The sequence below is a fragment of the Oncorhynchus mykiss genome, chromosome 9, assembly GCF_013265735.2.
Source record: "Oncorhynchus mykiss isolate Arlee chromosome 9, USDA_OmykA_1.1, whole genome shotgun sequence".
Lineage (NCBI taxonomy): Eukaryota > Metazoa > Chordata > Actinopteri > Salmoniformes > Salmonidae > Oncorhynchus > Oncorhynchus mykiss.
Window position 1 is genome coordinate 75707205 of NC_048573.1, and position 12500 is coordinate 75719704.

A 12500-nucleotide genomic window follows, 5' to 3' on the forward strand; every position below is an offset into this window, starting at 1 on the left:
AGTAACACCAGACTACTATAGTAACACCAGACTACTATAGTAACACCAGATTACTACACTAACACCAGATTACTATAGTAACACCAGATTACTACACTAACACTAACACCAGATTACTACTCTACACTAACACCAGATTACTACACTACACTAACACCAGATTACTATAGTAAACACCAGATTACAACACTACACTAACACCAGATTCTTATAGTAACACCAGATTACTACACTACACTAACACCAGATTACTACACTACACTAACACCAGATTACTACAGTAACACCAGATTACTACACTACACTAACACCAGATTACTATAGTAACACCAGATTACTACACTACACTAACACCAGATTACTACAGTAACACCAGATTACTACACTAACACCAGATTACTACACTACACTATAGTAACACCAGATTACTATACTATACTATAGTAACACAAGATTACTACACTACACTAACACCAGATTACTACACTAACACCAGTTTACTATGGTAACACCAGATTACTACACTACACCAATTTACTATAGTAACACCAGATTACTATACTACACTAATACCAGATTACTACACTAACACCAGATTACTACACTATAGTAACACCAGACTACTACACTATGTTAACACCGGATTACTACATCACAGTAACACCAGATTACTACACTAACACCAGATTACTACACTACACTATAGTAACACCAGACTACTACACTATGTTAACACCGGATTACTACATCACAGTAACACCAGATTACTACACTAACACCAGATTACTACACTACACTAACACCAGATTACTATACTACACTAACACCAGATTACTACACTACACTAACACCAGATTACTACACTATAGTAACACCAGACTACTACACTATAGTAACACCAGATTACTACACTATAGTAACACCAGACTACTACACTATAGTAACACCAGATTACTACACTATAGTAACACCAGACTACTACACTATAGTAACACAAGATTACTACACTAACACCAGATTACTACACTATAGTAACACTGGATTACTACATTACACTAACACCAGATTACTACAGTAACACCAGATTACTACACTACAGTAACACCAGATTACTACACTACACTAACACCAGATTACTATAGTAACACCAGATTACTACACTATAGTAACACCAGACTACTACACTAACACCAGATTACTACACTATAGTAACACCAGACTACTATAGTAACACCAGATTACTACACTAACACCAAATTACTATAGTAATACCAGATTACTACACTAACACTAACACCAGATTACTACACTACACTAACACCAGATTACTACACTACACTAACACCAGATTACTATAGTAACACCAGATTACTACACTACACTAACACCAGATTACTACAGTAACACCAGATTACTACACTAACACCATATCACTACACTACACTATAGTAACACCAGATTACTATACTACACTATAGTAACACCAGATTACTACACTATAGTAACACCAGATTACTACAGTAACACCAGATTACTACACTACACTAACACCAGTTTACTATAGTAACACCAGATTACTACACTACACCAGTTTACTATAGTAACACCAGATTACTATACTACACTATTACCAGATTACTACACTAACACCAGATTACTACACTATAGTAACACCAGACTACTACACTATGTTAACACCGGATTACTACATCACAGTAACACCAGATTACTACACCATGTTAACACCAGATTACTACACTAACACCAGATTACTACACTAACACCAGATTACTACACTAACACCAGATTACTATACTACACTAACACCAGATTACTACACTATAGTAATACCAGACTACTACACTATAGTAACACCAGATTACTACACTATAGTAACACCAGACTACTACACTATAGTAACACCAGATTACTACACTATAGTAACACCAGACTACTACACTATAGTAACACCAGATTACTACACCAACACCAGATTACTACACTATAGTAACACCAGATTACTACACTACACTAACACCAGATTACTACAGTAACACCAGATTACTAAACTAACACCAGATTACTACACTATGTTAACACTGGATTACTACATTACACTAACACCAGATCATTACACTACACTAACACCAGATTACTATACTACACTAACACCAGACTACTATAGTAACACCAGGGAATAACTGAACTCTACTGTACTGTACAAGACAGATTCCCTGATTGGTCAAAAAGGCAAACGTGTGGCCTGTGTTGTCCAAAGGTTACAGCCGCTGACCCCAGCACACATGTGTTGACTCCCCCCGCCCCCCCCCCACCCATCCCCCAGATTACCCAGATACTGTAGAGTACAATATCCCTTAATTACCCAGATACTGTAGATTAGAATATCCCTTAATTACCCAGATACTGTAGATTATAATATCCCTTAATTACCCAGATACTGTAGAGTACAATATCGATTAATTACCCAGATACTGTAGATTACAATATCCCTTAATTACCCAGATACTGTAGATTATAATATCCCTTAATTACCCAGATACTGTAGATTACAATATCCCTTAATTACCCAGATACTGTAGAGTACAATATCCCTTAATTACCCAGATACTGTAGATTATAATATCCCTTAATCACCCAGATACTGTAGATTATAATATCCCTTAATCACCCAGATACTGTAGATTATAATATCCCTTAATTACCCAGATACTGTAGATTATAATATGTGACTTGTTTCAGGAAACTGGGTGTATGTCGCATGTCACTACTCACTACTACACAGGAGAGCCATTTGAACATAAACATATTTTTTTTTAAACATTTTTTTTGTCAGAAATACTTCTAGAACACATCTTTAATAACAGACTTGTATTGCATCCTTAAATAGGAATACAATTGTTAAATTACGAGCCTAGTTGGTTTAGCTACGGAAAAAAAGGTCAGGGACCTTCCAATTAGCCATGATTGGCTGAGACAATGGGTGGGCTGGACATGCCGGGTGATGAGTTTGGATTGGTCTGCCTTGTAACGTGCTTCTGTCTATAACGTGAGCTGATCAATATGTGTCGACAGTCCCTTTCTACTGCTGTGTTTTTGAAAGACGTAACGTTTGCCATCGAGAGAACTACAAAAATTTAGTTACTTTTCTCAACAACATTAGCGCCTGCTAAATTCAGGGCGTCATCGACAGATCAGTTGGAAAAAAAGCGATGGGCTACTTCCTGCACGGTCAGCGTGAACCTGGCGTGACTTGACACAACGCTGAGTTTAACAGGTCCAGTCCGCTGTGAAATGTTGATCCATATATACGGGTGAGAGCACAGCTACATTTTCCAGATATTATAAGTTTCTAAATTTGTCAGAACGTCATTTATCATTGCAAGTTAAGGCGTGCCGTTCGCTAGCTAGCAAACGTTAGCTTGCGGGCTCGCTAGCTAACGTTACGCGTATGATCCGTGTAGTGATATTGTTTGAATCAGTAAAGCCATTTGCATTGCTAGATATAGCCTAATGTTAGCTAACTAACATTGAACCTAGATGGTTAGCTCTTTAGCTACCTGCTAGATGCATACTACAGCTATGACAATGTTTGTATTGGTAATAGTATGAGTCGGGATTATGCCGGTTCATTGTTTAGCTCAGCTAGCTACATGTCTAAAACAAAATACTGTTGACCAGATGATTAGGTTGATTACAGGTTTATAGTGCTATGAGGCAATGAGATAGCGTTGGCTCATTGAATCCCTTGTTAATTAAACCAGAGGTGTTGAATACCCAGAAGGCATTGAATCCCTTGTTAATTAAACCAGAGGTGTTGAATACCCAGAAGGCATTGAATCCCTTGTTAATTAAACCAGAGGTGTTGAATACCCAGAAGGCATTAAACAGCATATAACACAACAAATGAATTATCTTTACGACCAGGCCTCATATTCATGAAGCACCTCAGAGTAGGAGTACTGATCTAGGATCAGTTTTGCCCTTTTATATCATAATGAATAAAACTATGTGGACAAGCAGAGGATCTGATCCTTAATCAGCATTGGGTTATAAATAAACAATAAATGACTCACCCCCATTGGCCAGGTCCTTTGAGGCGATGATGAAGCCAAACCCCTCCCCCGGCCGTCTCCGTAGCTCCACCTCCTGTCCCCTGACCCCTCCCCCTCGTCTGTCCACCTGGCCCTTGGCCACAGCCCCCAGTCCTGCTCCTCCTCCCCAACCTCCAGGGGGCCTCAACACACCCGGGGCCCCAACACCGTTCTCCACCCCAAGCCAGTCTCTGGGTTCCAGGGTGAGAGTTACAGGGACTGAGTCCAGAAAGCTTGTGCTCTGGACCAGGGAGGGGAGATCTGTGGAGGGCGAGGCTGGGGAGAGGTCACTGTGGCTGGGGGGGAGATGGGGGATGTGAGGGAGGTGCAGGGGCACCAAGGCATCTGAGGTGGAGGAGGAGGCAGGCAGGTCAGATGGGAGGCCATGGGAGGAGGAGGGGCCCAGGGGAGAGGGGAGGGGCTTGTAGAGGTTAGGGGAGACAGGAGAGAAGAGCGACCCTGGAGACAGAGAGAGAGAGAGAGAGAGAGAGAGAGAGAGAGAGAGAGAGAGAGAGAGAGAGAGAGAGGGAGAGGGAGAGGGAGAGGGAGAGAGAGAAAGGGAGCGAAAGGGAGAGGGAGAGAGAGAAAGGGAGAGAAAGGGAGAGGGAGAGAGAGAGAGAGAATTTGAACACCAAGAGAGAGACGTTCAGCTCATCTAGACCTATCAGAATGTCAATAGTGAACCCAACACAAGGAAACAGAATCTCGGAGGAGAAACAACCCTGTATCCTGTACACAGTAACCTGGTCTGAAAGTGGTTTAAAACCTAAAGTGATAAAGATACATGTTGCATTAAGAGAATTTAAACCAAATCCTACTGATGTTAAATGTAACATACAGAGGATTCATACCTAAAGTACTAAAGTTTCATGAAGAGTATTTAAACAGGAAGAAAACCAGGATGAGGGTACTGCACCAATGCTAGCAACAGCAGTAGTATTACTAGTATGTATATGGGTAAATACAGTGTATTGTGGTAGTATCAGTACTAGAGTATTTATACAGGTTATATGGGTAAATACTGTGTATTTGTGGTAGTAATGGTACTGTTTATACAGGTTATATAGGTAAATTCAGTATTTTTGCGGTAGTATCTGTACTAGAGTATTTATACAGGTTATATAGGTAAATACAGTGTATTGTGGTAGTATCAGTACTAGAGTATTTATACAGGTTATATGGGTAAATACAGTTTATTGCGGTAGTATCAGTACTAGAGTATTTATACAGGTTATATAGGTAAATACAGTGTATTGCGGTAGTATCAGTACTAGAGTATTTATACAGGTTATATAGGTAAATACAGTGTATTGTGGTAGTATCAGTACTAGAGTATTTATACAGGTTATATAGGTAAATACAGTGTATTGTGGTAGTATCAGTACTAGAGTATTTATACACGTTATATAGGTAAATAGCGTATTTGTGGTAGTAATGGTAGTATTTCTACAGGTTAAATAGGTTAATGGTCTTACCTCCTCTGTAAACCAACAGCACTACTTCTCCCTGCCTGGTGTGTTTCTGGAGAACCCTCTGGACCTACAGTGTTCAGCAGAGGTCATGTTAAAATAGGTTCAAAACAGATTGGCAAACACTGTTTTTTCAAAGGCCTTTTTCAAATGAACTTGTAGTGACATTCAGAAACAAGCTCTTATGTACAAGTACCAGTCAAATGTTTGGACACACTGAATAATTTAATGGTTTTTCTTTATTTGTACTATTTTCTACATCGTAGAATAAGAGCGAAGACATCCAAACTATGCAATAACACATATGGCATCATGGGGTAGCCAAAAAAGTCTTAACAAATCATAATATATTTTATATTTGAGATTTGTCAAAGTAGCCACCCTTTGCCTTGATGACAGCTTTGCACACTCTTGGTATTCTATCAACCAGCTTCATGAGGTAGTCACCTGGAATGCATTTCAATGAACAGGTGTGCCTTCTTAAAAGTTAATTTGTGGAATTTCTTTCCTTCTTAATGCGCATGAGCCAATCAGTTGTGTTGTGACAAGGTAGGGGTGGTATACAGAAGATAGACCTATTTGGTGAAATACCAAGTCCATACTATGGCAAGAACTGCTCAAATAAGCAAAGAGAAACAACAGTCCATCATTAATTTAAGACATGAAGGTCAGTCAATGCGGAACATTTCAAGAACTTTGAAAGTTTCTTCAAGGGCAGTCGCAAAAACCATCAAGTGCTATGATGGAACTGTCTCTCATGAGGATCACCACAGGAATGGAAGACCCAGAGTTACCTCTGCTGCAGAGGATACTTCACAGAGTTCAAGTAACAGACTGCAGAGAATAAATTCATTAGAGTTAAATGCACTTAAAATTGCAGCCCAAATAAATGCTTCACAGAGTTCAAGTAAAAGACACATCTCAACATCATCTGTTTAGAGGAGAATGCGTGAATACGGCCTTCATGGTCAAATTGCTGCAAATAAACCATATACTAAGGGCCAACCAATAAGAAGAAGAGACTTGCTTGGGCCAAGAAATACGAGCATTGACATTAGACCGGTGGAGATCTGTCCTTTGGTCTGATGAGTCCAAATTTGAGATTTTTGGCTCCATCCGCCGTTTCTTTGTGAGACGCAGAGTAGGTGAACGGATGATCTCTGCATGTCTGGTTTCCATCGTGAAGCATGGAGGAGGAGGTGTGATGGTATGGGGGTCCTTTGCTGGTGACACTGTCAGTGATTTATGTAGAATTCAAGGCACACTTAACCAGCATGGCTGACCTGGCCTCCACAATCACCCGACCTCAACCCAATTGAGATGGTTTGGGATGAGTTGGATCGCAGAATGAAAAGCAGCCAACACGTGCTCAGCATATGTGGGAACTCCTTCAAGACGGTTGGAAAAGCTTTCTTCATGAAGCTGGTTGAGAGAATGCAAAGCTGTCATCAAGGCAAAGGGTGGCTATTTGAAGAATCTCAAATATAAAATATGTTTTGATTTGTTTAACACTTTTTTGGTTACTACATGATTCCAATGTGTTATTTCATAGTTTTGATGTCTTCACTATTATTCTACAATGTAGAAAGTAGTAAAAATAAAGAAAAACGGTTGAATGAGTAGGTGTTCTAAAACTACAAACTTGTGACTTGTACTGTATATACTGAAAAAATAGGCCCGCGGCTGATCCCTGGGCTGGACTGTATATTTGTCTTTAAGTATTCTCTGTGTCAATAGCCAATGTTGTCGGAATGTTTATACTCCAGAGAGTGATGAGAACGGATGATTACTATTGAGCATTATTGCAATAAATACCAATCAACAAAATCTTAGCCTCTAGCTGTAGAGCTGTCTCCAAAGTTGGTCGTACCTGAGCGAAGCTGAGACTCTGCACGTCAGCGCCGTTGATCTTGACTATAGCATCCCCTGGCTGCAGGGAGGAGCACTGCCTTCTGTCCCAGACCCTCTTCACCAGGGCCAGCTGCCCCCCCTGCCCCCCCGCCGTCACACTGAACCCCATCCCACCCCCCTCACTCCTCCCCAGGGGCACAGGGACCAGCTCCCCTCCTCCAGCCCCACCAGGTACTCCCTCACTGGGCGCGCTGTGGCCCCCATGGGGTTGGACGTTGGCTGGGCAGCCGTTGAAGCCGCAAGGGGGGACCTCCGTGGGCGAGGGGAGCATGAGGGAGGTCTGGGGCATGGGGGGCCGTTGGCAGGGGGCTCCAGGGGTGGTGGTGGTGCACACGTCCGGCTGGGACAGGGGCAGATTGGAGACGGAGATGGGCAGGGTGGAGGTGGTGAAGTCACTCTGGTGGTGGGGTATGGAGGAGGGGGTGGGCAGGGAGTTTGCGTTGTAGCGCATCAGAGACCATCTGATGAAGGAAGAAGATACAGAGGATAAGGACGGAGACAGGATGTTAGATAATATTCTGTTCCAGTCGGAAACACAGAGGAAACTAAGAACTGCCCTGCCTCTCTAAAATCTTAGCCAAAATCTTAGCCAAGTTAACAAACAGATCACCGACCATTTAGAATCCCACCATACTTTCTCCACTATGCAATCTGGTCATGGGTGCACCTCAGCCACGCTTAAGGTCCTAAACGATATCATAGCCGCTATCGATAAAAGACAATACTGTGCAGCCGTCTTCATTGACCTGTCCAAGGCTTGGCCATTGTCAATAAATGCATTCTTATTGGCACACTAGCCTTGGTTTCTCAAATGACTGCCTCGCCTGGTTCACCAACTACTTCTCAGATAAAATTCAGTTTGTCAAATCAGAGGGCCTGTTGTCGGGACCTCTGGCAATCTCTATGGGGGTGCCACAGGGTTCAATACCTGTGCCGACTCTTGCTGATGGTGATTTTCTGATCTATCTCTACCCCTTTTGTCTCCCCAATTTCGTGGTTTCCCATTGGTAGTTACAGTCTTGTCTCATCGCTGCAACTCCCGTACAGACTTGGGAGAGGCAAAGGTCGAGAGCCATGCGTCCTCTGAAACACAACCCAACCTAGCCGCACTGCTTCTTAACACAGCGCACATCCAACCCAGAAGCCAGCAGCAGCAATGTGTCGGAAGAAACACTGTACACCTGGCGACCTGGTCAGCATGCACTGTGCGCGGGCCGCCACAGGAGTCACTAGTGAGCAATGAGACAAGGATATCCCTGCCGGCCAAACCCTCCCTAACCCGGACGACACTGGGCCAATTGTGCGCCGCCCCATGGACCTCCCGGTCGCAGCCGGCTGCGACAGAGCCTGGGCTCAAACCCAGAATCTCTGGTGGCACAGCTAGCGCTGCGATGCAGTGCCTTAGACCACTACGCCACCAGGGAGGCTCAGACGACACCATTCCGTATACTTCTGGCCCTTCTTTGGACACTGTGCTAACAAACCTCCAAATGAGACCCAATGCCATATACAACTCTCCTTCTGTTGCCTCCAACTGCTCTTAAATGCTAGTAAAACTAAATGCATTTTCTTCAACCGATCGCTGCCCGCACCCGCCCGCCCGATTAGCATCACTACTCTGGACGGTTCTGACTTAGAATATGTGGACAACTACAAATACCTAGGTGTCTGGTTATACTGTAAACTCTCCTCCCAGACTCACATTAAACGTCTCCAATCAAAAATCTTTAATCTAGAATCGGCTTCCTATTTCACAACAAAGCCTCCTTCACTCATGCAGCCAAACATACCCTCGTAAAACTGACTATCCTACCGATCCTCGACTTTGGCGATGTCATTTACAAAATAGCTTCCAACACTCTACTCAGCAAACTGGATGTAGTCTATCACAGTGCCATCTGTTTTGTTACCAAATCACCTTATACCACCCACCACTGCGACCTGTATGCTCTAGTCGGCTGGCCCTCGCTACATATTCGTCGCCAAACCCACTGGCTCCAGGTCATCTATAAGTCTTTACTAGGTAAAGCCCCGTCTTATCTCAGCTCACTAGTCACCATAGCAACACCCACCCATAGCACGCGCTCCAGCAGGTATATCTCACTGGTCATCCCCAAAACCAACACTTCCTTTGACCACCTTTACTTCCAATTCTCTGACTGGAACGAACTGCAAAAATCTCTGAAGCTAGAGACTTATATCTCCCTCTCTAACTTTAAGCATCAGCTGTCAGAGCAGCTTACCGATCACTGTACCTGTACACAGCCAATCTGTAAATAGCCCAACTAACTACCTCATCCCCATATTGTTATTTATCTTCTTGCTCTTTTGCACCCCAGTATCTGTACTTTTATTTTATTAGGCAAGTCAGTTAAGGTCAAATCCTTATTTTCAATGACGGCCTAGGAACAGTGGGTTAACTGCCTGTTCAGGGGCAGAATGACAGACCTTGTCAGCTCAGGGGTTTGAACTTGCAACCTTTTGGTTACTAGTCCAACGCTCTAACCACTAGGCTACCTGCTGGTTACTAGTCCAACGCTCTAACCACTAGGCTACCTGCTGGTTACTAGTCCAACGCTCTAACCACTAGGCTACCTGCTGGTTACTAGTCCAACGCTCTAACCACTAGGCTATATGCACATCATAATCTGCACATCTATCACTCCAGTGTTAATGGCTACATTGTAATTATTTCGCCTCTATGGCCTTTTTATTGCCATACCTCCCTTCTCTTCTTCATTTGCACAAACTGTACATAGATTTTTCCATTGTGTTATTGACTGTACGTTTGTTTATGTGTAACTCTGTGTTGTTGTCAACTGGCCTACCTGGTTAAATAAAGGTGAATAATAAATAAAAAAAACAGACCTGCAATGCAGAGGCAGAAGGAGGCTAGGAAAAAAACTCCCTAGAAGGCAGGAACCTAGGAAGAAACCTATCGAGGAACCAACGTCCTCTGTTTGCTGTTGCATTTCATGTCTTTATTCTGATCCCCAATGAAAATCAGTCTCCGAGTCAATATACCGGGGTACAGCTTAGTCGAGGTAATTGAGGTCATTTGTACATGTAGGTATGGGTAAAGTTAAGGTTAAGTGACTATGATAATAAACATGAGTAGCAGCAGTATAAAAAAAGGGGTGTGACCCATCCTGTCTCAGCCTCCAGTATTTATGCTGCAGTAGTTTATGTGTCGGGGGGCTGGGGTCAGTTTGTTATATCTGGAGTACTTATCCTGTCCTATTCGGTGTCCTGTGTGAATCTAAGTGTGCGTTCTCTAATTCTCTCCTTCTCTCTTTCTTTCTCTCTCTCGGAGGACCTGAGCCCTAGGACCATGCCCCAGGACTACCTGACATGATGACTCCTTGCTGTCCCCAGTCCACCTGGCCGTGCTGCTGCTCCAGTTTCAACTGTTCTGCCTTATTATTATTCGCCCATGCTGGTCATTTATGAACATTTGAACATCTTGGCCATGTTCTGTTATAATCTCCACCCGGCACAGCCAGAAGAGGACTGGCCATCCCACATATGCTCTCTCTAATTCTCTCTTTCTTTCTCTCTCTCGGAGGACCTGAGCCCTAGGACCATGCCCCAGGAATACCTGACATGATGACTCCTTACTGTCCCCAGTCCACCTGACCGTGCTGCTGCTCCAGTTTCAACTGTTCTGCCTTATTATTATTCAACCATGCTGGTCATTTATGAACATTTGAACATCTTGGCCATGTTCTGTTATAATCTCCACCCGGCACAGCCAGAAGAGGACTGGCCACCCCACATAGCCTGGTTCCTCTCTAGGTTTCTTCCTAGGTTTTGGCCTTTCTAGGGAGTTTTTCCTAGCCACCGTGCTTCTACACCTGCATTGCTTGCTGTTTGGGGTTTTAGGCTGGGTTTCTGTACAGCACTTTGAGATATCAGCTGATGTACGAAGGGCTATATAAATAAATTTGATTTGATTTGATTTTGATTTGATTTGGTTTGATTAACTGTTCAGCAGTTTTATGGCTTAGGGGTAGAAGCTGTTAAGGAGTATTTTGGTACTAGACTTGGTGCTCCGGTACCACTTGACGTGCGGTAGCAGAGAGAACAGTCTATGACTTGGGAGGCTGGAGTCTTTGACTATTTTTAGGGCCTTCCTCTGTCACCGCCTGGTATATATGTCCTGGATGGCAGGAAGCTTGGCCCTGGTGATGTACTGGGTCGTACGCACTACCCTCTGTAGTGTCTTGCGGTCGGATGCCAAGCAGTTTCCATATCAGGCGGTGATTCAACCAGTTAGGATGCTCTCGATGATGCAGATGTGTAACTTTTTGAGAATCTGAGGACCCATGCCAAATCTTTTTTCCCCCTCTCCTGAGGGGGAGTAAGCGTTGTCGTGCCCTCTTCACTATAGTTTGTTGGTGATGTGCTCTACCCTCCTTTTCCTGTAGTCCACGATCAACTCCTTTGTCTTGATCACGTTGAGGTAGAGGTTGTTGTACTATGACCTCCTCCCTATAGGCTGTCTCATAATTGTTGGTGATCAGGCCTACCACCGTTGCATCATCGTCAAACTTAATGATGGTGCTGGAGTCGTGCCTGGCCACTCAGTCATGGGTGAACAGGAAGTACAGGAGGGGACTGAGCACGCACCCCTGAGGGGCCCCAGTGTTGAGGATCAGTGTGGCAGATGTGTTGTTACCTGCCCTGACCACCTCGGGGCGGCCCGTCAGGAAGTCCAGAATTCAGTTGCTGAGGGAGGTGTTCAGTCCCAGGGTCCTTAGCTTAGTGATGAGCTTTGAGGGCACTATGGTGTTGAACGCTGAGCTGTAGTCAATGAACAGCATTCTAACGTAGGCGTTCCTTTCGTTCCTTAGGTGAGAAAGGGAAGTGTGAAGTGCAATAGAGATTGCGTTACCTTTGGATCATCTGTGGATCTGTTGAGGTGGTATGCGAATTGGAGTGTATTTGAACTATGTTAGCACATCTGATTAAACTGGTCAACTAATCATCAAGCCCTTGACTAGGTACA

General features: G+C 43.5%; 1 protein-coding gene across 3 annotated transcripts in view; it reads right to left on the reverse strand.

Moving 5' to 3' along the window:
• Positions 1 to 12500, reverse strand: part of LOC110531286 (membrane-associated guanylate kinase, WW and PDZ domain-containing protein 1-like) — a 130255-nt gene that overhangs the window by 44987 nt on the left and 72768 nt on the right. For all 3 annotated transcript variants that reach the window (XM_036989056.1, XM_036989055.1, XM_036989053.1), the window contains exons 10-12: positions 7452 to 7953; positions 5588 to 5651; positions 4095 to 4571 (exon numbers count right to left, since the gene is read on the reverse strand). In XM_036989056.1, the coding sequence (XP_036844951.1) occupies positions 4095 to 4571; positions 5588 to 5651; positions 7452 to 7953 (1043 nt within the window). The remainder of the gene's footprint in view (positions 1 to 4094; positions 4572 to 5587; positions 5652 to 7451; positions 7954 to 12500) is intronic.